The 26228-nt window shown below is 37.5% G+C and overlaps 1 protein-coding gene and 1 pseudogene across 3 annotated transcripts in view; one reads left to right on the top strand and one right to left on the bottom strand.

Moving 5' to 3' along the window:
• IGSF11 (immunoglobulin superfamily member 11) overlaps positions 1-26228 on the bottom strand; it is a 111806-nt gene that overhangs the window by 9659 nt on the left and 75919 nt on the right. For all 3 annotated transcript variants that reach the window (XM_031455394.2, XM_031455399.2, XM_064494995.1), the window contains exons 2-4: positions 12693-12856; positions 11112-11319; positions 8089-8244 (exon numbers count right to left, since the gene is read on the bottom strand). In XM_031455394.2, coding sequence (XP_031311254.1) covers positions 8089-8244; positions 11112-11319; positions 12693-12856 — 528 coding nt within the window. The remainder of the gene's footprint in view (positions 1-8088; positions 8245-11111; positions 11320-12692; positions 12857-26228) is intronic.
• Positions 24432-24526, top strand: LOC116155865 (U6 spliceosomal RNA; annotated as a pseudogene).

Raw genomic sequence — 26228 nt, 5'->3', positions numbered from 1 at the left:
ATCCTCCCTGGGGAGTGAGGGGTTTGAGCCACATATTAGGCAGCCCAGCCCTGGGGTCCTACATTAGGAAGATGAGTGGCCTTAGCTGGCTTGAAAACCAATGGGGCTTACTGGAGGGCTGTAGGAAACCGACTCCACTCTTGAAGGGCATGTGAACACACTCGCTTACTCCCAGTAACAGCACAGAGGCAGATGACTGGAAACCGTGTCAGGCTCCGGCCAGCTTGCCAGGACTGCCCCGGCGCATCCCCAACCCCGACCCAGCACCAGCCGCCTGCTCCAGCCACTCTTGTTCCAGAGCTGTTCTTCACTAAGGAGGCGGCTGCTGTTGCCAACAAGAGTGTGCCCACTTTGAGAGAACAGAACTTGCTCTGACCCTAGCTCTGTCTCTGATCAGGGCAATGGCAGCCACTGACAGTGCAGGCTTTGGTGCACACACTGAGGAGGGGATGTCGCTAGCTCCAGGGCAGAGACTGCCATCCCCTGAGCATATGTCCCTGCACACACCTGGGAGGGAGCCAGCCCAGCAGTGTGGAACCAATGCCTCCGGCCCTGACACAGCCTCTAGTCAAGGCGCACACACTGGGGAAAAAGTGAAAGCAGCAAAGAAGTGCAGCCCCAAACCCTGAGGTCCCAGCTATACCCCAAACCAAGGCTGAGGATGCCACCACCCCTGGGAGAAACCCAGTTCCCTCATGGCTCCTGTTCCAGCCCCTGTGGCCCCAATCCCACCTCCAACAGGGCAGTGATGGCCACTGTGCCCGTGAGAAGCTCCTACTCAAACAAGGCTCTGGCTCTAGCCCCTCCACCTCCAGCCCTACCTCCCACCAAGGTGGCAGCTGCCAGCACATCCTCAGGGATGACACAGCCCATGCTCACTTCAGATCCAGGTCCCCCACCAAAGCCAAGGGGCACACACAGACCGTCAAGGGACGTTCCCACACACGGACAGAACTTCTTTCACCTGATTTCATATAGACAGAGAAAGTCAAACATAATGAGAAGAGAAAGAAATATGTTTCAAATGAAAGAACAAGAAAAAAAGAACTGTGACAATAAACCCTAATGAGAGATAAATGATTTACCTGATGAACAGTTCAAAGCAATAGTAGTTAAGTATGCTGACTGAACTTGGGAAAAGAATAGATGAACACAGGGAGAATTTTAATAAAGAACTAGAAAATATAAAAAGAACCAGACAAAGCAGAAGAATACAGCAACTGAAATGAAAAACACACTAAAGGGAATTAACAGCAGATAAGGTGATACAGAAGAATGCACAAGCCATCTGGAAGACAGAATAATGGAACAGCAAATCAGACATCCAATTAGAACAGCAAAAATAAAAACAAAATTCTAAAAATGAGAATAGTTTAAGGGACCTCTAAGACAACATCAAATGTACTAACATTTGCATTATAGGGGTCCCAAAAGGAGGAGAGAAAGAGATAGAAGATGTATTTGATGAAATTATGGCTGAAAACTTCCTGAACTTGCAAAAGGAAACAGATATCCAGGTACAAGAAGCACAGAGAGTCCCAAACAAGGTGAACTCAAACAGACCCACACCAAGATGTATCATAAATAAAACAGCAAAAGTTAGAGACAGAAAAATTTAAAAACAGTAAGAGAAAAACAAAGTCATACAATAGATCCCCCATAAGACTAGCAGCTGATTTTTCAGCAGAAACTGCAGGCCAGAAGAGAGTGGCATACATATATTCCATGTACTGAAAGGGAGAAAACCTACAACATACAGTACTCTATCCCATAAGGTTATCATTCAGAATTGAAGGAGAGATAAAAAGCTTCTCAGACAAGGAAAAATTAAGAGTTCATCAATACTAAACTGACATTACAAGAGGCATTAAAGGGTCTTCTTCAAGTAAAAATGAAAAAGTTACAACAAGAAATAAATTATAGGCAGGGAAAAATCCCACTGGTAAAAGTAAACATACAGTAAAGGCTGTGAATCAGCCACTTAAATGGGTGAGCACAAAGGTTAAAGGACAAAAACTGTAAAATCAACTATAATTATAATAAATAATTAAGAGATAGACATAAATGTAAAATATGACAAAAAACAAAACATCAGGGAGGGGGAAATGTAGCTCTTTTAGAATGTGCTTGAATTTAAATGATTATCAGTTTAAAACAAGTAAATATAATTATAGGTCAACATATATGTACTCTGAGGTAACCACAAATCAAAAACCTACAACAGGTACACAAAAACTACAGAGAAAGGAACACAAACAGAACACTGAAGAAAATCATCAGACTACAAAATAAGAGATTAAAAGAAGAAAAGAACAGAGAAGAGCTACAAAAACAACCAGAAAATAATTAACAAAATGGCAGTAAGGACACACCTATCAACAAGAACTTTAAATGTCAATGGGCTAAATGCTCCAATCAAAAGACATACGGCGGGTGACTGGATGGAAAAATAAGACCCATCTATACACTGCCTTCAAGAGACTCACTTCAGAGCTAAAGACACATGAGAGAATAATGGAAACACTCTCGTTGGGAAGGGAATTAGCAGTGGGAGCTCAAGAAGGAGAATCAAGAGTTCTGAGGCTTCCCAGCCTGGCAGGAGAATGGGGTTTTCTATCAGTGGGCTGTAGACAAACTGCGCATCCTCTCTGGGCCCCTGTCTTCTCCCTTGTAACACGCACTGCGGGACCTCAGTGACAGTTAAGATGCTCCATCTATGATCTCCACACCAAGTTCTGCACAGAGTTCTCAAGCAAGCAGGAGAGCTTCATAGTATTAAATTATGCAAGGAGGAGAACAGAAGATTTCTTAGGAACCATGAAGGAAAAATGCATCATTTATAAAGGACACTGAAATAATCCATAGACGCTATGGGGGAGGGGGCAAGAAAGAGCTTGGTAAATAGAAAACATAAAATGTGATATTAGAAATTAAGTATATCCATAATCACAATTATAATTAATGTAAATGTATTCAATCAACCAAAGGGAAAAGGCTCTCAGACTGCAGATTGGAAACCAAACTAGATTCAGACATGCTGTTTATAAGATACACATCTAAAACATGGAAACTCAAAAGTAAATGAATCATAAAATAGAAACATAACAGCAAGAATTAACCAAAGAAAACAACTACAGGGATTTTAATAATAGTCAAAATAACACAGAAATGCATATTAAGCATAGAGAATCCATAAGCTATAACAACCTATAAGCAACATTCAGAGGCTTAGGATAGGTTAAAAAAGCATAATTGATAAATCCACAATCCCACTATGTGATTTTTAAACAAATCTCTCTCTAGCTGAAACAAATGAAATATTGGTAAAGATAAAGACTATTTGAATAATACAATTAACAAACATAAATCATATATATAAATGGCCATCCTAGCACCTGTAAGTGGACATAATAGCTCCTACTACTCTCTGCCCTGCTCATGCCATGCCAAATACACTGGCTTCTTTGCTGTCCATCTAAAACACCGGGCACACTCCTGCCTCAGGACCTTCACACAGCTGTTCCCTCTACCTGGAAAGCTCTCTAGCCCCATATTCATATGTTTCATTCCTTTATCATCTTCAAATCTTTGCTAGAATCAACTTCTCAGTGAGGCTTACCCTAAGAATCTTACTCAAATTTCAGCTCCTCATGCCTCAGCTAATCCATTTTACCCTCACCTATTTTTCCCCCAATGAATTTACCACCTTGTAACAATCTCTGCAATTTACTGATTGATTATGTTCAATCTCCAATCTCCTGCAGAATATAAGCTCTACAGAAGAAAAGACTTCTGTTCACTGATGTGTTTCCAGCACCTAGAACAGGGTCTGGAACCTAACAGATGCCCAACAGATATTTGTTGAATGAATAAATGAAGAACAGAAATTAAAACAAGTACACAAGAGGATAAATAGATCCAAAAGCTTGGTTTAGGCAGCACTGATCACAAACATAAAGATGAGAAGGACAAATGGAATTAGGAATGAAAAGGGCAACATAAATGCAGAGAGTTTTAAAATTCACAAGGGAATAATAATAATACCCATGATAATATGAACGCCAATATTTGTTAAGTGCTTATACATGCCAGATGCTGTTCTACTAAAACGTTTTATGTGTGTTTTCATTTAATCTTTATGCCACCGCCAGGACAGTTACTATCACTGTCTCTATTTTACATATAAGAAAACTAAGGTACAGGGTCACATAGCCAGTGATTCCTGGAGCTGGGATTCGAAACCACATCCTCTGACTCCAGAACCTGCACTCTCAAGTACACGCTTTTGTTTTCAAATAGAGAATACTATTAACAACTTGATACCAATATGCATAAACTTAAAAAAAAGAGAGACCATTTTCTAGAAAAATTAAAAAGATACAGGAAATCTAAATAAACCTACACCATTAGAGAAACTGAGTCAGTACTCAGAAAGCTACCAATAAATAAATGAATAAATAAATAACAGCAGGCAAATCTTTTACAGGCAAATTCCACAAGATCATCAGATAACTTCCATCTTACCCATATCGTTTCAGAGAACAGAAAAAAAGGAAGCTCTGCCCAACTTATTTTATGAGGATATTATATAATCTGGTACTAAAGCTCAACTGAGGACAACAGAAGACAGAGAAGTTAGACATTCTGACTTCTGATCGCAGATAAAGAAATTCCACTAAAATATCAGCATACCAAATGGAGCAATTTATTTAAAAATAATCACAATCGAAATTCAAGGATGTTGTAATGTTTGAAAATCTATTAATGTAATTCTCTCACTGACATTTTGGCCTGGATAAGTTTCTGTTGTGGGTCTGGGCTGTGCGTAATAGGATGTTTAGTGCCATCCCTGGCCTTAACCACTAGCGGCCAGCTGTACCTTCCTCCCAGCTGTGACATCCCAGCTGTGACAATCAAAAATGTCTCCAGACGTTGCCAAGTGAAATTTTCACTAGATGAGAATCACTGATGTGGAGGCTGCTGAACAGTCTCACGTACTGTGTTTCCACTTAATGGAACCTGGATCAACGGTACAGGCCTTATGAAGCACAGGCCAAACTGCTGCATTTTGCTTCAAATAAAATCAATCAAATAGAGTTTTCACTCATCCTAGAATTCAGTGTTATATACCAAAAAGCCAATACTAAGTCCACCTTATTCCTCTGTATGAAAATGAAGTATACCACCACAGGAAGCTGGTTCCAAATTCACTCAGTGCTTAGAACCCACATATGAATTACATGAGGACAATTTTGGTCACTTTCATTGTGACATAATTTTAAACTTACAGAAAAGTTGCAAGAACACTAGAGGAATTCTGTGTCTCATATATCACCTTCTCAGATTCAACAGTGATTTCTATTTTGCCCTATTAGGTTATTAGGTTATTTTCTCAGTACATGTAAAAATATTTTCCTGAACCATTGCAGGATCAAGTTGAAAACACTGCCCCTTTTTACCATTAAGTACTGAGCATTTCCTATGAACAAAGATATCCTTTACATAATCACAGTACAAGTATCAAAGTCAAGAAATTTAACATTGATACAACAGAATTATCTCATTCACAGCTCAGATTTCATCAATTGGCCCAATACTGTCCTTTATAGCTATTTTTTCTCCTGCCCAGATTCGAATCCAGGATTCTGTATTGCACTTAGCTGTTTTAACTGCTTAACCTCTTTCAATCTGGAACAGTTGTCTTCATGACCTTTGTTTGCTCGGTGTTTCCTCATGACTGGACTCAGGACCACTGTGGCAGTGATGCTGTGTCCTCAGTGCATATGCCAGGACGCACAGGATACCAGTCTGTCACGACACTGGTTATGCGGTTAAAATGGTATCCCCCAGGTCTCTCTACTATAAAGTTACTATTTTTCTTTATAATTAATGAGTTATTTGAGGGGAAATACTTTGGAACTATGTAAATACCATTCCTCATCAAACATTGGCCCACTATCTTGACATCAGGGATGATTTTCTAACTCTGTCATTCCTTCCACATACATTGGTAGGCATTCTACTGTAAGAAAATGCTTTCTCTTCTCCCTCATTTATTTATGTATATCAGGGATTCATGGATTCCAATTTTATTCAATGAACTACAAATTTATTTTAATGTTCAAATTGTCCAAGATTTGGCCAGAAGGAGCTCCTTCAAGTTAGCTCTCTTCTATAAGGACAATTCTAAACCCCAAATATTATGCCCCATCACTAATCAGACTTCTGGGGTGGCTTTCCCTGGTATAAATTATTCCTTTCTCAGACGGTGCAACCTGAATTTATATTAAGCAAATGCATTCACATTAGTAACATAAATCTTCTGAAAAAAAATTCTAAGTTATTTTGGGTTATGCTATTTTGAGATCTACTTAATTAATGCCGATATCAAGAGGTAAATTTAAGTTAAAAATCTGACTCATTTAATGTGCATTATTATGATAAATGAAATTATCCAAAGTAACTGTGATAACCAATCCAGAGTGTGATTTATAAAAGACAAATGTTTTCATCTTTGGCATTCAAGTTCACTTTTACACCTAAAGTATCAAAGAATATGCAAGTTGCAAAGAAGATACCAAGAAATTTGACTGATAATATATTTTTTCAGAAACAAAGAGGTAATGGAAGGCTCTTTCTACAGATATTTCACAACTCACATACAAATAACCACTTTTAAAGGTTCATCTGTAATTCCAAACTCAGTCCAGCATTTCAAAGAAATGTTATATAAATCATAGAATCTTAATGCTGATACAGAGGACCTCAGAAATGATACCATTAAATCCCCTTATTTTACAACAAGGCAAGAGGTGAATGGACACAGAGTTACTGGAAAATCTATATTTTGAATATAGTTTTCAGGATTATAAGATAAGAGCTATTTTAAACATATCATTTACAATGGTAAGATTAGCAAGCTGGTCCACCAGGGGGAAAAAAAAAAACCAGCTTCTTAGCTCACAGTATGGCTAAAACATTTAGCAATGAACAATTAGTAGGGAACAACAGTATAGCAGCAGTCATTATCAGAGTAACCCCTAAGTCATTATGTCGAAAGGAAGTTTTTTTTAAATTAATTAATTTTGGGCTAGGTTGATTAAAAGGTGATGGAAAGATTCAGTAATAATTTCTGTAAGGATTCTAAAAGGAAACTTACAGGTTCTTAAGAGGCTGGTGGTCCTGGTTCTTTAATATGTCTAACGTCACTATACAACTTAGGACTTTCCTTCTCCATGACAGATATATACCATCAATATGATTCAAACTTATCAGGCATAACTAAGGCTGTTTGGGACCTCTCCCTTAACTGCCAGCTCCTTTTTAAGTTAAGACTTGTAAATCTGTCCTGAAAATGCCATAAGAGACATGTTCTGTATCAGAGATGATGCAACACATAAGACTGATACATTTTATTTTCTTGAAACAGAAGATTGCATACATAATTCTATAATTTCCCTCAGTCTACTTCATAAATTTTCCTCAATTTTCCACAGTGTTTCCTCTGACATCAAATTTAAGTAGCTGGATTTACATGCAGAAAACTAACGATGATTCTCATGCCTCCTCCACCTTTACCTGTCTGGTGTGATCAACTCCCGGGTCTCCCATGATCTGAGGCCTTTTCCTGTTCTCTTTCCCATCTTCCTCCTCTAATTAGACTTGATGCTGAAAACAGGATGATTAACCCTCTCATGACCACGCTAATGTTTCTCACACTAAACTAGGCAGTTGTTTCTTAAGTAGGAAGGGGATTCTCAGTTATAAACTCCAAAGATTATCTTACAGTTAACAATACAAGGAAGCTACCACTTAGCTATTTTAAATCTTCACTATAAAGGAACAGAATTTCCATATATAGTTACCACTGAATAAGACACATTTCATAAAGGCAGCAATGAGAGATGAAAGAAAATATTTTTATTCTCTTTCAAGCTGAACACACAAAATGATCCAGGGAGCTTTTTCAGCAGTTACAAACACAGTGTGTTATTTTTCAAAATCTAGTCAAGTTAATTACTTTGTGAGCCCAAGAATCATTATTTTCCATGATCACTAATTAAATGGGCAAAGCAACACCATACATACCCTGAGTGGCTGTTGGAGGTAGTTTGAGGGTATTGTCTAGCTTCTCCCAAAGGTAAGTTGGTCGAGGAATGCCTTCCTCTGAGCTACAGAGCAGGATGACGTCACTGCCGATATCCTGGGATCCTTGGATCTGGCAGTGTGGGGCAGAAGGGGGAACTACAGCAGGAAGAGTAAGCAATAAAGTATGCATTTACTATGAGCCAACTGATGACAGAGGGCATCAACATTCAGCACACTGGAACTTCAGACAACACTGTTTTGAGAACACAAACCAGGAGACCACATCATGAGCAAAGCCAGATAACAGTCATGTACTCCTCCCAGGGCTTGCCCACAGGGGCAGGGTCCACGACTTCAGCTGGCAGGGAGCAAACATGTAAAAGAGGCTATGATTATATTTTCAAGGTATTTTATGGTTTCAGTTTCTCTCTGCTTCCTCCAAAGAAGAACTGGAAGAATCTTTATGATGCTTTGTGTCAACATACAGCTTTTAAAAGCATTACTAAATTCACACAGGTTCACAGCAGCATTATTCACAACACCTAAAGGTGGAAACAACCCAAGTGTCCACAGATGGATAAATGGATAAATAAAATGTGGTATATACATACAAAGGAATATTATTTAGCCTTGATAAGTAAGAAAATTCTGACACATGCTACAAGGATGAACCTTGAGGACATAATGCTAAATGAAATAAGCCAGTTATAAAGAGATAAATATTGTATGATTCCACTTATATGAGGTACATAGGGCAGTCAAATTCATAGAAAAAGAAAGTAGAATAGTGGTTTCCAGCAGCTGAGGGAAGGGAGAAATGTAGTTTAATGGACTGAGGTTTATTTTTGCAAGTTGTGCTGGAGATTTGTTGCACAACACTGTGAATATACTAAACACTACTGAAACATACACTTAAAAATTGACTAAGATGGTAAATTTTGCTATATTTTACCATAATTAAAGTTTTTTTAATTAGTGAAAAAGCTCACTTGTAAAGAAGATACTTCAAGGAACAGCACCTTCTTATCCTGCCAGCTACTTTCGGCTAAGGCCAAGTTAACAAGTGCTTTGTTATTTTACAAACAAAAAACAGACATATCTACTTTGTACTAACTTCTGTTTTATGGAGGGGGCAGTTAGAGTAAAGTTCAAGTATATCTACTACTTGATAGTAATGCAGTGAACATTTTACAAAAATTAAGACAGGTAAGGATGCAAAGGATGTTACACAAAAAATTACCTCCCCCCTAATAAACACTAAAGGAAAAAGGTGGTAGTTTATAGTAAAAAAGCAAGTAAATAAAAATATAAACTAAGCCCATGGCTTGGATTGTCATACTGGATGACATACACAGTAGAGTTTAAATCCAAGTGATGAGGTACTTGCAATGCTAATGAGTTTTCAATAAGTGTGTTCAACCTTGCAAAAATGAATGAATGAGTAGAAAATGAATGCGGTACACAGAGGAACCAGGAAAGAAAGTAGGTAGGGGAAGAAAGAACAATCAAAGATTCACAGAGAAAAAAATGTGACAATGAGTGTGTATATGTCCATGAATGACTGAAAAATTGTGCTGAACACTGGAATTTGACACAACATTGTAAAATGATTATAAATCAATAAAAAATGTTAAAAAAAAATAAAGAACAATGAAAGGGTATAGGGAGAAAGAGTGAAAAATCTCAGGGAATCCTAACTGCTGTGATGGGATAAACCAATCTCAATGCACTGCCTCCAACATTACCACTGTGATGCTCTGAGAGGAAACCCAAAATAATTATTGGAAGGTACCATGAACAGTAAGATAAATTAAAGGTTTTTTTCTACCTTTAAAAAATAAACAAACGTGGATCATATGGAAAGTTCGTTACCTAAATTACAGGTGTAAGCATGAAAATAATGTTAAATTCCAGCAGTACTCTGTATTCAGTACTGAGAGTGTTGTAAAGATTATACAGCTTTAATATATTTGAATAATAGTTTTAAAATAAAATTTCCCACTTGTGCTTAGTTTTCTTACTCTGTTTGAAGACTGGGAGAACAAGGCACCAAAGCTACAGCATTCTCTCACCCAAAGAAGGGAATGGCAAGAAGCCGCAGCCCTGGAATCCTCAGGTGACTCAACACTGGAAAAGGGGAGGGTGCACCGAGAATTCCTGGCTGAGACTGAGACGTGAGTAGGGGGAGGACAGTCAAGAGCATCGGCTTTGTTAAGTAGTTCTTGGTTTCCCCGCACGAACTGGACTGAGCCATTCCCACAACAAGTACCCACACTTAGGAGGCAGTGCTTTATTTCAGAGGCAGCAGAACTGAGAAATAAAACATGTTTAGGATGAATTTAATTTAGCATGAGACAGTTTAACTGCATGGTAGAAAAGAGACAATACTGGTATGAGTAAAGAGACCCCAATTTTGACCTAAATTTGATTGCTGTTCATGGTCTACATAATCCTGGAAAAGGCCCTAAGTCTATTTGGTCTCAGTATTAAGACCAAATTGATCCTATAATTTATCGTTCCAATGAGGATAGTTCTGAGAGGAAGAGGAGGCATTACTAATATATCTGCCAGGACAAGAGGTGTAAGCTTGGAACTGCCGTGGACCTTCTGAGCGTTACACAGACATGAAGTCATAGTAATTTATTCTCACGTGTGCTGAAACCTCTGCTTCCTACTCATAATCAGTAATTCTTGATTTCTTCCACTCTCAACAATAAGTCCTACCCTGTAAAAGCTTAGGGAAAAATGAGAGACCACTTTTGCTGGTTTTTTATGCCACCTTTCTCCACCTTCAGGAAAAGTCATTTAAGAAGAATCTTTCGAGAGCCATCTGAAATGGAGTAAGGGGTGGGGAGACCATGGCTAAGCAGTGCGGAGAAGCAGAGGCCAGGTGGGGCTGCAAGGAGACAGGACAGGAAAGGACACAGGCAGACAGAGAGCATAGGGGAACCGGCAGAAGTGAACACTTTTGAGAGTAAACTCACAGGTAAAGCCAAGGTCTCCAAAAACATCCCGTCACTCACCTAGAACTGTGAGACCAGTGACGCCAATGTTCCTGCCCCCTCTGTCTGGAAGGTTGTTAACTAAGCACTGGTAGGTGCCTGTGTCTGACAGCTGAGTGTTGTTGATGAAGATAGAGACATTGGTGGCTGGCATGGTGCCTGTAAATCCCACCCTACCGTGGAACCGGGGGGCACCGTCAGACATCTGTCCGCCCTGATATAGAATGACCTGCAAGGGAAAAGCAAAATAAATAAACAGGCCACTGCATCTCCTTATAGACACGTAACAATCATCGGGAGATTTTATGTCTAATCTTAGAGGTGCCGCCAACTTTTTACTACAGCACCTATCGGTAGATACCCAGGCGTTCTGAATTCTTACAAACCAAACTGAAATAGCGTCGAATCCCTACCTAACTCATCAGTACAGAAAGTGTATTTTAGGCTACCTTACTATCAGTCCATAAATATTCTTACCAATTCAAAAAATTAATTCCAAAATAAAGTTAAAAAAATTAGCACTGCCATTCTCACGCTTACTAGGTCACAAAATGACAGGTCACAATTACAGACTGAGTATAAACGAATGTCATACTAGGGAAGTAGGGCTACGAGGCCATGACTGCTTTTCTTACGTCAGTTTCTCTATCAAACTAAACTTTTCATGGGAGAGGACTCAGGGTGGTGTTGCAAAAAGCGCTTTCGGCTGAGAGGGAGGTACCTGGTTCTATCCAAGCTCTATCTGTAAATAATCTGTGGTCAAGTCTTTCGTTGCCTCTATCACTGAGTCCTAAATTGATGAAGCTGAATAAAATGATCTCAAAGGCTCAGTCTAATTATGAAAGTTCCATGGGTTAAAGAAATACAAGTTATTGTTAAATATACCTATTTAAATTTTGTATCAGAAAACTTAGCTGACTAAATATTTTTAGGTAGTAAAAAGCTTATTGAAGCAGAAAAGCTTCATAGTAGAAAAAAGTTAACTTTGGGAATGAAGGTATAGTCATGGTCACAATTCACTATTTTTCCGAGCATTATTTTCTGCAGTGGGTATCACATGTTATGGGGCTTTTACCTATAATCGATACAGCTTCTTAGCTAGTAACTTCTATTTTCGCATACCCACCCTAATTTATTTGAGACTTAGAGAATGGCTAGTATGCCTGGCTTTTATTTATTTTAAAATACTTGTGCAATTAACCAAATAAATAAAGTACTACTATCTAATGTTATTTCCTTAATATTACCACTATCTTTAAAAAATATTCTCTCATCCACCTGTTAGTGCTAGTTTCTTCCTGTCAAAATATACTTTGCTTCTTCTGTCTTGGTATTCCCCGTTAGCAATGTCTTTTGAGGAAATTCTAGGTTCCTACATAAAATTTTCAGGAGGATCCCCTTGACATCTGTTAATTTTTGTGTAAGTATTTTACAAAGAGGACAGCTCTTGTGACAGCTGACTAACCATGCAGGAGTAACACTTAAAACAACACAGGCACACTGAAATCATCACTTATTCTAGAAATCAAATCTATACCCACCCATCCCCCACTTAGGAAAAGATGAATATTTCAGAGGTAGCACAGGATGCAACAGAAGTACCTGTTCAGGCTGGTTCGCGTTGGAGAGAGGAATGACCATCCAAATGACATTGAGGTTAATGAGGGCAGCGCTGGTAGTGAAAGTACAGGGCAGAACCGCCGTCTGACCCCGGGCCACCTGGACACTCCCAGGGCTCTCTGAGACTTCCAGGGAAGCTGCAACACCTACAGAAGAAAGACAGGAGGCTGTGTGATCACTCTTTCCTGACAGACCAAATCCCTTCAAAAGGTTCGTGTGTTTTGTATAATCAGTAACACAAACAGACATGACAGTCTTACTAAACAACTACTGACTGTTCACTGAGTCAAAATGATAAAAACTGTTCATCCTTTTACCCTTTAGCAACTGTACATGAAAAATATTAGAGGCAACTTACTCCATATTGTACCACACTATGTGATATCTGCCAGATTCAAAAACAAACTGGGAGAATTCAACTGACAGGGTCAAAGCCTTAATGGTGATGAGGGATGAGAAATAAACTGAAAATATGTTAAAGCATCATTACACAATAGCACAGTGTAAAATTAAACGCTGATAAATCCAATCAAGTATGTGCAGGATGTATACCTAAAAACTATAAAATGCTGCTGAAAGAAATAAAATAAGACTAAATAAATGGGCGGCCATGCAACATGCGTGGGTTAGAAGATTTAATACTGTTAAGATGCCAGTCCTCTCCAAAATGATCTATAGCTGCAGAGTCCCAATCAAAATCACAGCAGGCTTTTTGTAGATACTGACAAACTAACTCTAAAACACACAAAAAGGCAAAGAACTAAAGGAATATTGAAAAAGAAGAACAAGTTTGGAGAATTTACAGAATCTGATTTCAAAATTTGTTCTAAATTAGCTATAGCCATCAAGACAGTGTGATAATAGCCCAAGACAGAGCACCAGATAAACAGCACAGGATTGAGAGTTCAGAAATAAGCCCTTATATTTATGGCCAAATGCTTTTTGACAAAGGTACAAGACAATTAATGAGGGGGAAAAAATAGTCTTTTCAACAAATGGTGTTGGAACAATTCAAGTTAATATGCAAACAAATTAACTCAGACCCTTATCTCACAGTATGCACAAAAATCAACTCATAATGTAATGTGGGCCTAAATGTAAAAGCTAAAACTATAAAACTTATAGACATGAACATAGGAGAAAATCTTTGTGGATTTGGATTAATCAAAGAGGTCTTAGATATATGATCAGGACCATAAATGTTAAAAGAAAACAATAAAGTGGACTTCATTAAAAATTTTAAAAACTTTTATCCTTCAAAAGACTTAAGAAAATAAAAAACAAGGTACAGATTGGGAAAATATTTGTAAACCACATATCTGACAAAGAACTTGTAGTCAGAATATATAAAGAACTACTACAACTCAATAATAAAAAGACAAACAACCTAATATTAAAATGGATAAAATATCTGAATGTTTCAAAAAAGCTAATAATAAGCACATGGAAGGATGCTCAACATAATTACTCGCTAGGAAATTGCATATTAAAACCACAGTAAGATACCATTACATCTCCACTGGAATGGCTATAATCAAAACAAAATCAAGTGCTGACAAGGATGCAGAGAAACTGGAATCCTCCTCATTCACTGCTGGTAGAAATGTAAAATGGCACAGCCACTTTGCAAAATAGTTTCAGTTTCTTAAAAAGTTTAACATAAACTTACTATACAACCTGGAAATTCCATTTCTATGAATCTACCCAATGCACACACAAAAATCATGAATGTTTATATGTTTATGTTTATCATACCTTCAAATGGAAATAATATAAATATCCATCAACTGGTGAATGGATACACAAAATGTGGTATAGCCATACAACGAAATACTATTCAGAAATAAAAAGCAACAAGCTACCAACCCATGTTACAACATGGACAAGCCTCTCAAAAACATTTTGCTAAGTCAAAGAGGCCAGATGCAAAAGATTACATACTATATTGTTCCCTTTATGTGGAATGTCCAGGAAAGGCAAATTATAGAAAAAATCAGCAGTTGCATGGGGCTAGAGGGGAGGGAATAGGGATTGTTGCAAATAGGTTCAATGAACTTTCTAGGGCGATGAAGAACTTCTAAAACTGGACTGTTAAGAGGGTTGTACAACTCTGTAAATTTACTAGAAGTAATTGAACTTTTTACTTTAAACAGGTGAGATCTTTGGTTTATAAATTTTAGCCCAATTCCTATTAAAGTTAAGGAAAAAAAAGGAAAACAGTAATTTACCAGAGCTAACTCCTGGCAAGTCAAAAATCAACGGTTATCTCTTCTGAAAAGAATGCCTGCCCCCCAGGGACCACAGAACAATATGGGAATAACAGATTAAAATAAGTCAGAGGGCTCCAACAAAGAAGGTATACTAACTATGAAAAAAATACATGAAGTTCATGGCAGTATCTCAAACTGTTTTATTTGGAAGTGATATTATCTCAGTTCTCCCAAAAAAGTAACACAATAACATACCCTTACGACTATAATTTCTTTACAAAATAAATGTACATAACACCTTCCTTCTATAGAACTTTGTGTTCTTCACATATAGTCTGATGATGCTCTTAGGAGTTAAATTTACAGGATAAAACGTTTCATAAAATAAGCCACCTGCAGTACAATACAAAGCACTTGATAACATTAGGAAAAGTCTCTAAATAACATTAGGGAAATTTTTTAAGTTTAAAAAAGGAAAGTTGAAAGAACCTCTGGTGCTAAGAGGCAGGAAGTGGAGGTTATTTGATCACGGAACAGGCAATGAACAGGAACAAGCCACCTCATGGGCAGAAGTGGGTTCAGGGAGGATATTTGATACAATGATTATGATAAATGCAACTGGAGATGTTTTTAAAAGTAAGTATGGAAACCAAACTGGCCTCCATCACTTCATTCTTCAGCTAATCCTCCAAGGAAGAAGTGAAGATACACCCCTCAAACTAACTCTACAGGCTAGTGTACGCCCTCCACCCTCAGTTCACTCATTTCAAGCTGAACCCACACAATCTTTGATACAATTTTTTTTAAGGGCAGTATAAATTCAGGATGAAAGATAAAGATGGAAAAACTACCAAAATACAGTAGGATTTCAGTAAAGGCAGAGTAGATCTGCAGGATAGTGGTGGGAGCTGAGGAAACAGGTCTGCGAACAGAGGGTAAGTGTCTGGGGTGACAGAAGCTGTGGAAGACTGACTTCATCTACTTCACAGTTTGACATAAGGTTAACTCTGAAATCTGAAGCCTTAAATAGCGGCAGGAGAAATATTCCAGATATGTTGCTTTCACAACTTTGTACAAGCGTGGTTTGCAGCCGGGCAGGTATAGTTTGAAATCTGGCTCTTTTATCGACTTAGCTGTGTGGCCTCAAGTAAGTCACTTATTCTCTGATTCTGTTGCTTCCTCTGTAAAGCAGGGCTAAATACTCCCATCATATCATCAGAAGAGTATGACAAGGGCGGGTCCAGACGCTGATGGCGGGCAATGACCAGCACCAGCACCACTATCGTCAGCTGACGTGTAGGGCACATTGACCAAACAGCCAGTCCACACTGAGCATTATATATGAACACACACACACACACACACACTCATTCAATACTACAAGGGGTCTTATACCTTACATATAATTTGTTATACATAAGAAATTGAAGCCCAGGTCACACAGCTCAAGGTCACATAGGAAGTGGTAAGCCCTGGATTCCAATCCAGGCAGTTTATCTAAAGACATATACTATATATCTATATATCTCTCTCTATATATAGATACTATATATCTTAGATATATATATATCTAAGAACATATACTTAACTACCACATGTAACTCAACACACAGAAATTAGCCCATAAATGTTTGTCATTATTGTCATTACCATATCATACAATCACAAACTTTAAAATTAGTACGGCCTCTCACAGAAAGCCATCAGAGGAAAACCCGCTCGACTTCCTCTTTCCAAACCTACAAGTCAGCTTCCACCTGCCTCATCCTCTTCTTCCTCCCTCCTGTTAGATTCGAGAGGTTCATCTAAGGCCAATCCCTCATCTGAGCATAATTTTTATCCCATCCTCTTGGCCTCCTCAGTAACCTTGTCATGGGCGGTCCCCTCTCTTGTAGACTCAACCCCTCCCTCTGCACTGGAGACTTCCTGATAGCATTTAAATATCCTCAAGTATTTCCACCTAAAACAAAACTCCTCCCTCCCTCCACCCCACAGTCCCCTCCAGGGACTGCCCTCTCTGATACTTCACCACTAATCTGTCTATACTCGCTCTATGCTCACTCTCTACAGGCTCTTCTACCGTTCGGTCTCCAGGCCACTGCTGCCACCATTACTTCTTAACAACAGCTCCCCTTGGTTTCCCAGAGGCCTCCTGATGGCTTCGTGACTCCTATAATCATTCAACTCCGAGTAGCATCTACCAGTGATGGCCATTCCCTTCTCCTTCTTGAAACATAATTTTCCCTTAGCTTCAGGGATATGATTTACTTCTGGTTTTCTTTCCATGTCTCTGGATATTCCTCAGTCTCTTCTGCTGTTTCTCCCTTCTCTGCTGGGCTATTAAATGTTGGCATTCCTCAAACGGTTGCCTTCTCTTCTTATGTTAAACTCTCTCCCTACAGACTCTCATACACTATCATGGCTTCAACTCTCATATACAGGCCAATGGCTTCCAAATTTATCTAACCCAAACCTCTCCTCTTGTACCCAAATGCCTCCTAGACATCTCCACATAGTTATCTCAAAGGTACCTCTAGTCACCTTGTCCAAAATCAAACTCTTGATCTTCCCCTCCGTGCCTGCATCCCCTATGATAGCAAAGGGCTCAGTTAGTCATCGAGTTGGACAAGTCAGAAATTTAGCAATCTTTCTTGATTCCTAATACTCTCTCATCATCTCCCAAACCCAATCCATGATCAAATCTGATCCATTTTACCAATTCAATTTCTCTTGACTTCTTCAGTCAGAGCCTTTGCTCTGTTCTCTGTCTTTCCTCTGATATGCTCTTTCCCAAACCCAGTCCTTTACTTAATAACTTCCTGCTCATTCTTCACAGAAGAGCCTTTCCTGACCCCTCAGCTTAGGTCAGAGTCTCATAAAGCAGTGTTCCTTTCGTTCTGAACACTACCCAAACTTGTAATCATAATTTAATCAGTGCTATTACTTAGAGTATCTTAGAATATCTTCATCAGAATACTGTGACATTCATTAAGGATTCCATTACTGTAAGCACACAATAAGAACTCAGTAAATACATACTGCTGATTTGATCTAATACTAAGGTCCAAATAGATAGGCTGGCCAAAGATCTTGAGATTAGGACCTATTTCTTCTGACTTCCAATATAGTATATTTTATGTCATTCCAAACTTCCACAGATCATATCTCTGAAAACAAATATTATTACTTATACTATGATTAGGGTGAAGGGACACTTCTTTACCAATAGAACTAATACTGAGTGATAAAAACTCAATTTATTTGTAAATACATCTGCTCTACTCTCAGTCTCATGTACACAGAACTTAACATAAAAGGTCTATTGTGCTCTTCAGCTATCAGAATTCTCTGTGAAACAGAATTATTCTGAAAGTCACCCAGCACCCTAAAACATCAGATATAAGACATCAGATATCAAGGTGAGTTTTAAGATCAACTACCCTGAAGGATCTGCACAAAGATGGCTGAAAACTGGCTATATAACTTTTAGGGTTACATAGAGAATAAATGGGTCAGGAGTGAACGTCCATAAAGAGATCTGGTGGACAGAATTTTTTATTAGAGCTGTGGTGTGCTCTAAGTCCCAGCCCGTTTCCACCCAGCAAAAGGGTCTACGTTCCCTGCATGTGTCAGGGCAAAAGATATCTGACTGTTTCTGATAGATCAGATGCGAACACACGTAAGAGCTGGTGCAGGGCTGTCTTAGGTTCTGTCCCAGAGATGAGACAGACAGCTGATGAGACTTACAGCTGAAGGAAGCTGGAGGGGGCCTGTGGGCTCCTAGAGGGTGGATCACTGGCATTCTGAGAAGTACATATATATTTCTGTATATAAATTGAGATTTTCTTGCTTTGCTTTGTTGTATAACCTGCTTAAATTTTCATCTAGAAAAAGAAGAAATGGATCCTGAATAAATTTAAAGAGATGTGGAAAACAAAATAAAGTTCCTTGTGATTGTGTCTCAGGATTCCTATTTAAGAAACTGATTCAACTGAATATAATTGAAAATATCTTAGAGTAAAAAGGAGGGAAATGGGTATGTCTTGCATTTTAAATGTTTTTTTTTCTATTTTATTTAAAACAAAACAACTAAAAACCCTATTTCCTTTTAGAGTGTATTTCCATGTTTGAAATTCTAGACAGGAATTTAAACTTTAATGCTAAATACTGAATTAAAAATTCATTTAAAATACCTTACAATTTGCAATATTTACATGTAAAATGCATAATTTAAGAGCTGAATTGGCAGCATTTTGCAGACTTGAATCTTTTCTTAGGACTTTCACCCAAGAAAAATTAAGTCAGCTCATGAATTCTGAATGACTCTTAGCAGTTAAATAAAAAAAAGACATAAAGCACAAGGCCCTGTTTCCTCCCAGGAGTTGAAACCATAAATAACAATCATCTATACTCTTTCTTTAGACCCCCATTTCCTAAGATTTAAATAAAGCAGGAAGTAATTTTCTCAAACTAAGAGGTACATGTTAGAGTAAGAAAACTGGCATCAAAGAATCCTTAGAAATCTTAAGAGGGATCACACAGACTACATAGCCAAGAGGACAAAGGATGTTTCACAGTGACCTGCTAGACTTGAAGGACCTGACATCTCCCCTTCGAATCCATCAGAGCCAAAACACCTGATGCTCAGAAGCGGCACTGATACAACAGTCTCACTGTGAGTTCAAAATAGAGTATTTGCTGATGTCTACGGAGCATGTGCTCATGTTTCAGGATGAGCCCAACTGCCCAAGCACTTACCTCTGGGAATACAGTCAGCAAAGCAACAAAAGGAGCTTAAGGCATTTTGGGAGACCTAGGCTGTCCTGTCACCCAAAATGTTAATTTCAGCAGTCACCTGATGTCTATGGGCTTATATGATTCCCATATGATTTCATAAGCGCTATTTCTTGTATACAAAAAGTGTAACATAAAATTCATTTAACCTGTTCAAATTCAGGTTTTTTTGAGTTCCAAAAGACTGAAATAAATTTCAAAAACTTGCTATACTCCTTGTTTCCTGAAGGAAATCATGGAATAGCACAAGTCTCTAACACTAGTCATTTTTAAAACAAATCACATTCTCTTCACACTTTAAGCAAATTTTAATTAGATGAAATAATCTATCTTTATAATTGCTATTATTATATAATTTTTAAACTGCCATCTTAACTAAAAATATTGTTTGTGTTAACTGACATTAAATTAGGTTTTGGCCATTAACACAGCACTAAACTAAATGAAGAGTAAATATCTGGTTAATTTGATAAATGTGGATGGCTTTATTACGCACTGGTCATCTACATTAATCAATCTACAGGATCACTGCCAAGTCTCAACTTCATCATATGCCATTATTAAACAATATACATACTTTATTGTTGGTATACAAAGACAGTTACCATAAAATTATACATCCTCATCTTTCGACTGAAGCACTGTACACTCATACGGGTTCCATGGTATCACAGAGTCATATTTCCGTGACACTATGGCTCCCCTTTAAATGCCACTGTAGTGCCTTCTCATGGACTCCTCCACTTCAACCACAGACATTCCTCAGGGAACACGCCAAGGACAAACAGCATGCTAGGAGACCTGACTACAGAAGTGATTTCCTTGGGTGCAGCTCCAAAGAGCAGACCCAGAAATGAGACAGAGGTCCAGAGGAAGGCCAAGGCCTTGTACTGAACCCATGCTCACACTCTACACCATCACTCCCCTTTGTCACTTTTCAAATGATCAGAAGTATACACATCTGCCCACCTAGCCACTTCACGCCGTGGCATATCTATGACATGGATGACACTTACTCAGCAGTTGCTCCTAGCACTTGATGTGAACTTGGTCAGAATCTTCTATAGCAAGCCTCCCACTATATCACCCTCTCCTGATTTTACATCTGGCTTTGGGCATAGACATTCTGTTCCATTTAGGAGTTCCCTTCCAGAGCTGACTACAGTCTGACAAATTTACAGTTGATTTACATACATATTTTGTTTGGCCTATATGAACTACTCAGAGTTTTTAAGTACTTTGAATTACTTAAAAATCAAATAATATACAACTCTAGATTACCAACTTATCTTAAAAACTGTAAGAGTTAGTAATATTGGGCCTGCATTTCTCATGGCAATTGACTAGGGCTGCCCCTTCAAATTATGAGCTCTCCGCATTGCTACAATCCCCACCATGCCCTATTATCTACAATTCAGCCCACTCTACTCAGGCAGGATACCTGTCTGACTCCTATGGGCATTTGTGTTTCTAAGTGCTTTTGTAAAACTACGTGAGTAATGTGATTGTAATTAGCTGTTTAAAGAAGCAAGCCATAAAAGCAGATCTGGTTTTGCAATGTTACGATGGACATGGTAATATGATCACTACCACAGCCAAAATTCCCTTCAGGGGAAGGAGAATGAAGCAATTCCTTAAAAGCAGGTCACCATGGTTTACGACACAGGATCTCATTCATACCCTGGCTACAAGTGACTGTACCAGGAATCAGCATCTGACCAGTCACCTATAGACCAGACAGTTGTTGCTGAGATAACTGTCATAAGATCTTTGTCAAAATATGTACCAAACACAACAGTGCCTGGCAAATCCAACAGGACCCTCCTTCTTCTTGGAGAGTTTGTGAAAGAAGCAGCATGTGAAGAGAGAAGAACGAGGTCACCAAAATAGGAATAAAGAAGGACATTAAATAATGATAAAGGGGCCAATTCATCAAGAACATAACAGTCCTGTGTATGCATCGAACAACAGAGCTTCAGAGTACATGAAGCAAAAACTGATAGAACTGGAAGGAGAAAAAGAAAAAATCTCTATCATAGAGATTGGAACACTCTTCTGTCATTAACAGTTACATAAAACAAATATATAAAAATCAGTTTAAAAAAATCAGTAAAAATATAGACGGCCCAAACAATACTACCAATGAACTTAACATAACTGAGGTTTTTAGGACACTCTACCCAACATCATGGAATATACATTACTTTCAAGTGTACATGGAACATTCACCAAGATAGACCATATTCTGAGCTACAAAAATAAACTTTAACTAATATAAAATAATTAAAATCATGCAAAGAATGTGAATTAAATTAGAGCTCAATAACAAAGAAATCTAGAAAATCATCAACATTTATAAAAAGTCTCTTCTAAGTAATTCATGGGTCAAAAGGCAAATTATAAGGAAAATCAGAAAATGTTTTTAACCGCATAAATGAAAACACAACAGATCAAAATTCATGGGAAACAATCAAGCGCTATTTAAGGAAAATTAACAGCATCTAAATGCTCACAGTATGAAAGAAGAAAGGTTTATAATCAACAATCCAAGCATCCACCTTAAGAAACTAGGAAAAGAAAAGTAAATCAAAAGCAATTCAAAAGAAGAAAAGTATAAAGAGTAGAATTCAATGAAAATGAAGACAGGAAAATTATTAATGGGTAAATCACTGAAATCAAAAGCTGTTTCTCCAAGAAGTCAATAAAACTCTCTAGCCAGATAAATCTCTAGCCAGACTGTCCAACATTATAAAAGACAAAAAAATCACTATTATGAAAGAAGGGATGTAACTACAGATCCCAGAGACATTAAAAGAATCACAACAGCATCAAAAAGATGAAACACATAGGAATAACTTAAACAAAATATCTGCAAGACCCCTACAATGAAAGCTCTTCTGAGAAAAATTTAAGGACCTAAATAAATGGAGAGATAAATCATGGCCATTAATCAAAAGACAGTATTGTTAAGATGTCAAGTCTTCCCAAGTTCATCTACTGATTTAATACAATCCTAATCAAAATTCCAGTTAACTATTCTGTAGAAATAAATTAATCTATGTGTAAAAGTGAAGATTAAAATAGCCTCATTTTGAAAAGAAAAAAAATTTTTGAGAACCTCCTAGAAGAGAACATAGGCAAAGCATTCTCTGACGTAAATCTCTGCGATGCCCTCCTAGGGCAGGCTACCCAGGCAACAGAAATAAAAGCAAAAATAAACAAACTGGACTTAATTAAACTTACAAGCTTTTGCACAGCAAAGGAAACCATAAATAAAACATAAAGACAACCTACAGAGTGGGAGAAAATAGTTTCAAACAATGCGACCGTCAAGGGCCAAATTTCCAGAATATACAAACAGCTCATACAACTCAATAACAAAAAACCAAGCAACTCAGTCAAAATACAGGCATAAAACCTCAACAAACATTTTTTCAGTGAAGATATATGAATAGCCAATAGGCTCCAGAAAAAAATTTCAATATAGCTAATTAGCAGAGAACTGTAAATCAAAACTACAATGAGATACCACCTCACACTGGTCAGAATGGCCATCATTAAAAAGTCTACAAACGATAAATGCTGGAGAGGGTGTAGAGGGTGTAGGGAACCCTCCTACACTGTTGGTGGGAATGTGAATTGGTATAGCCCCCATGGAAAACAGTATGGAGGTTCCTAAAAAAACTAAAAATAGAGTTGCCAGGTGATCCAGCAATCCCATTGCTGGGCATATATCCGGAGAAAATTCTAATTCAAAAAGATACATGTACCCCAATGTTTAAAGCACACTATTTACAATACCCAAGACACAGAATCAACCTAAATGTCCATCAACAGATTACTGGATAAAGAAAATGTGGTATATTTATACAATGGATACTACTCAACCATAAGAATAATGCCATGTGCAGCAAAATGGATGGACCTGGAGATCGTCATTCTAAGTGAAGTAAGCCAGAAAAAGAAAGAACAATACCATATGATATCACTTATATGTGTAATCTAAAAAAAAAAAAACTTACTTATAAAACAGAAACAGATTCAACAGACATAGAAAACAAACTTACAGTTGAGGGGGAAGGAAGGAGTGGAGGGATAAATTGGGATTCGGGATTTGCAGATACTAACTACTCTATATAAAACAGATAAACAACAAGGTCCTACTGTATAACACAGGGAACTATATTCAATACCTTGTAATGGCCTATAATGAAAAAGAATATGAAAAGGAATATATATATGTATAAATGAATTACTATGCTGTGCACCAGAAATTAACACAACATTGTAAATCAACTATACTTCAATAAAAAATTAAGTGAAATTAAATTTAAATTTAAATAAAATTTAAAGCTGAACTACTCAAGTTTGAGGAAAAAACAATAAAGTAAAAGTTAACTAATTTCAGAAAGTATAAAATCAAAACCAAACAAAATTTTAAAAAAATTAACAGAACAAAATATTAATCTTATAAAAAAGCAATCCTTAACTATTGTATTTATATAAAATAAAAAGCTAAAATAAAATATAAAAAATTCGAAGACTTGAATATCTAATTTTTACAACTTACTATAAGCTACATTAATCAAGATAGTGCAGAATTGGCATTAGGACAGACAGACAGTACAGAAATAGATCCACACATATATGGTCAATTGATTTCCAACAAAGGTGTCAAGGCTTTTCAGTGGAAAAAGAATACTCTTCAAAAAACAGTGCTGGGCATATACTAAAATTGGAAGGATACAGAGAAGATTAGCATGGCCCCTGAGCAAGGATGACATGCAAATTTGTGAAGCATGCCGTATTTTTTAAACAGATGAATAAACTGAATTTTTATTTAAAAAGTAAAAAAAAAAAAACCAAAAACACACAGTGCTGGGAAAATTAGATCTCCATATTCAAAAATATTAGCTTCACTTTTACCTTACACCTTTTATAGAAGTTAACCTGAATCAAAAGCTTAAATGTAAGAGTGAAAACTACAACATTTCTGGAAGGAAACACAGAAGAAAGTCTCTATGACTCTGAGTTAGGAAAAGATTTCTTAGGATGCAAAAATGTGTGAACTATTAAAAATTATAAATTAGACTTTCAAAATTAACAATTTCTTGTCTTTAAAAGACCCTATTAAGAAAATAAAAATACCAGCCATAGTTTGGGAGAAAATATTTTCAAAACACATCAAGGACCTGTATTTACAGTATATAAACAACTCTTAAAATTCAGTAAGACAAACAACCCACTTTTTTAATGCACCTTTGATAACACACAAATGAGTAATAAGAATATGAAAAGATGTTCAACTTCATTAATTAATAGGGAAATTAAATCCACACTGAGTTACTACCACACACCGACTAGAATGAGTTAAATTTAAAATGACTGACAATACCAAGTTTTCCCAAAAATGCAGAACAACTCAAACTCTCATACATTTTTGGAGGGACTACAAAGTAGTACAGTCATTTTGAATATTTTCAGTTTCTAACAAAGTTAAATATACACTCAACCATACTATCCAGCAATTCCAATCCTAGGTATTTATCCAAGAGATGTGAAAACACACATCCATAAAAACATTGATATGCGATGCTCACAGCATCTTTATTCACAATAGCTAACAAAAAAATGTAAACAACTCAAATGTCCAGCAACATGCAAATGGATAAAACTGTGGCATAGCCATGCACTGGAAAATTTCTCATTAACAAAGAGGAAAACTACTGACACAAGCAACATGGATAAATATCAAAGGCATTCTGCTAAGTGAAAGAACCCAGAAACAAAACTTCAGTATCATGACTGTGGTGATTACTACAAGGGTATAAACATTTGTCAAAACCCAACAAACTATAAACCCAAAAGAAGATATTTTATTGTAGGTAAATTATACCTCAATAAATCTGATTTTTTTTAATTAAAAAATAAACAGCAAATGTTGGGGAGCTCACAGAATCACTGAGATGGCTAGAGAAACAAACTCAAGGCTAAACTTCTAGGAAAACATCCAAAACTATGCTGGAGAACTGGCTTGATGAGCAAACTGCTGTGTCAGTCCCTGTCACCAAGCCCTACATGCTGGAACCTAGGAGGACAACTGGTCCTGATGCCAGGTCTCTACCCGGCACTCAGCCTATGACACTATCATCCCCCAAAGCCATAGGCTCCTGCTGCTACCTACGCTCAGCACAGAGCCCGCTCCTCACAGGGTTCTCTTCCAAGTCATGTCTCACCTACGTGCCCCTGAAAGACAGCTGAAGTCCAAGCGGCAGAAGAGGCTGGAAAATTGAGTTCTCACTTCCGAGCAGGGGGAGGCGGGCTCCTAATGTGTAAACTTCTCCAAATGTAGAAATGTTATTCAAAATGTGATGGCCAGATGTGAATAGGACAAATGTTGACTACAGCAAGCAGTCAATGAAAACACTAAAAGTTCTCTCTTTCCCTTTCTGCTCCCCTACCTCTTCTAAACCTTTCTTTGTCAAGCACTCTGGATTTCCTCACCTCAGAGGCT

The sequence above is a fragment of the Camelus dromedarius genome, chromosome 2, assembly GCF_036321535.1.
Source record: "Camelus dromedarius isolate mCamDro1 chromosome 2, mCamDro1.pat, whole genome shotgun sequence".
Classification (NCBI taxonomy): domain Eukaryota; kingdom Metazoa; phylum Chordata; class Mammalia; order Artiodactyla; family Camelidae; genus Camelus; species Camelus dromedarius.
This window is presented reverse-complemented; position numbering and strand designations above follow the sequence as displayed.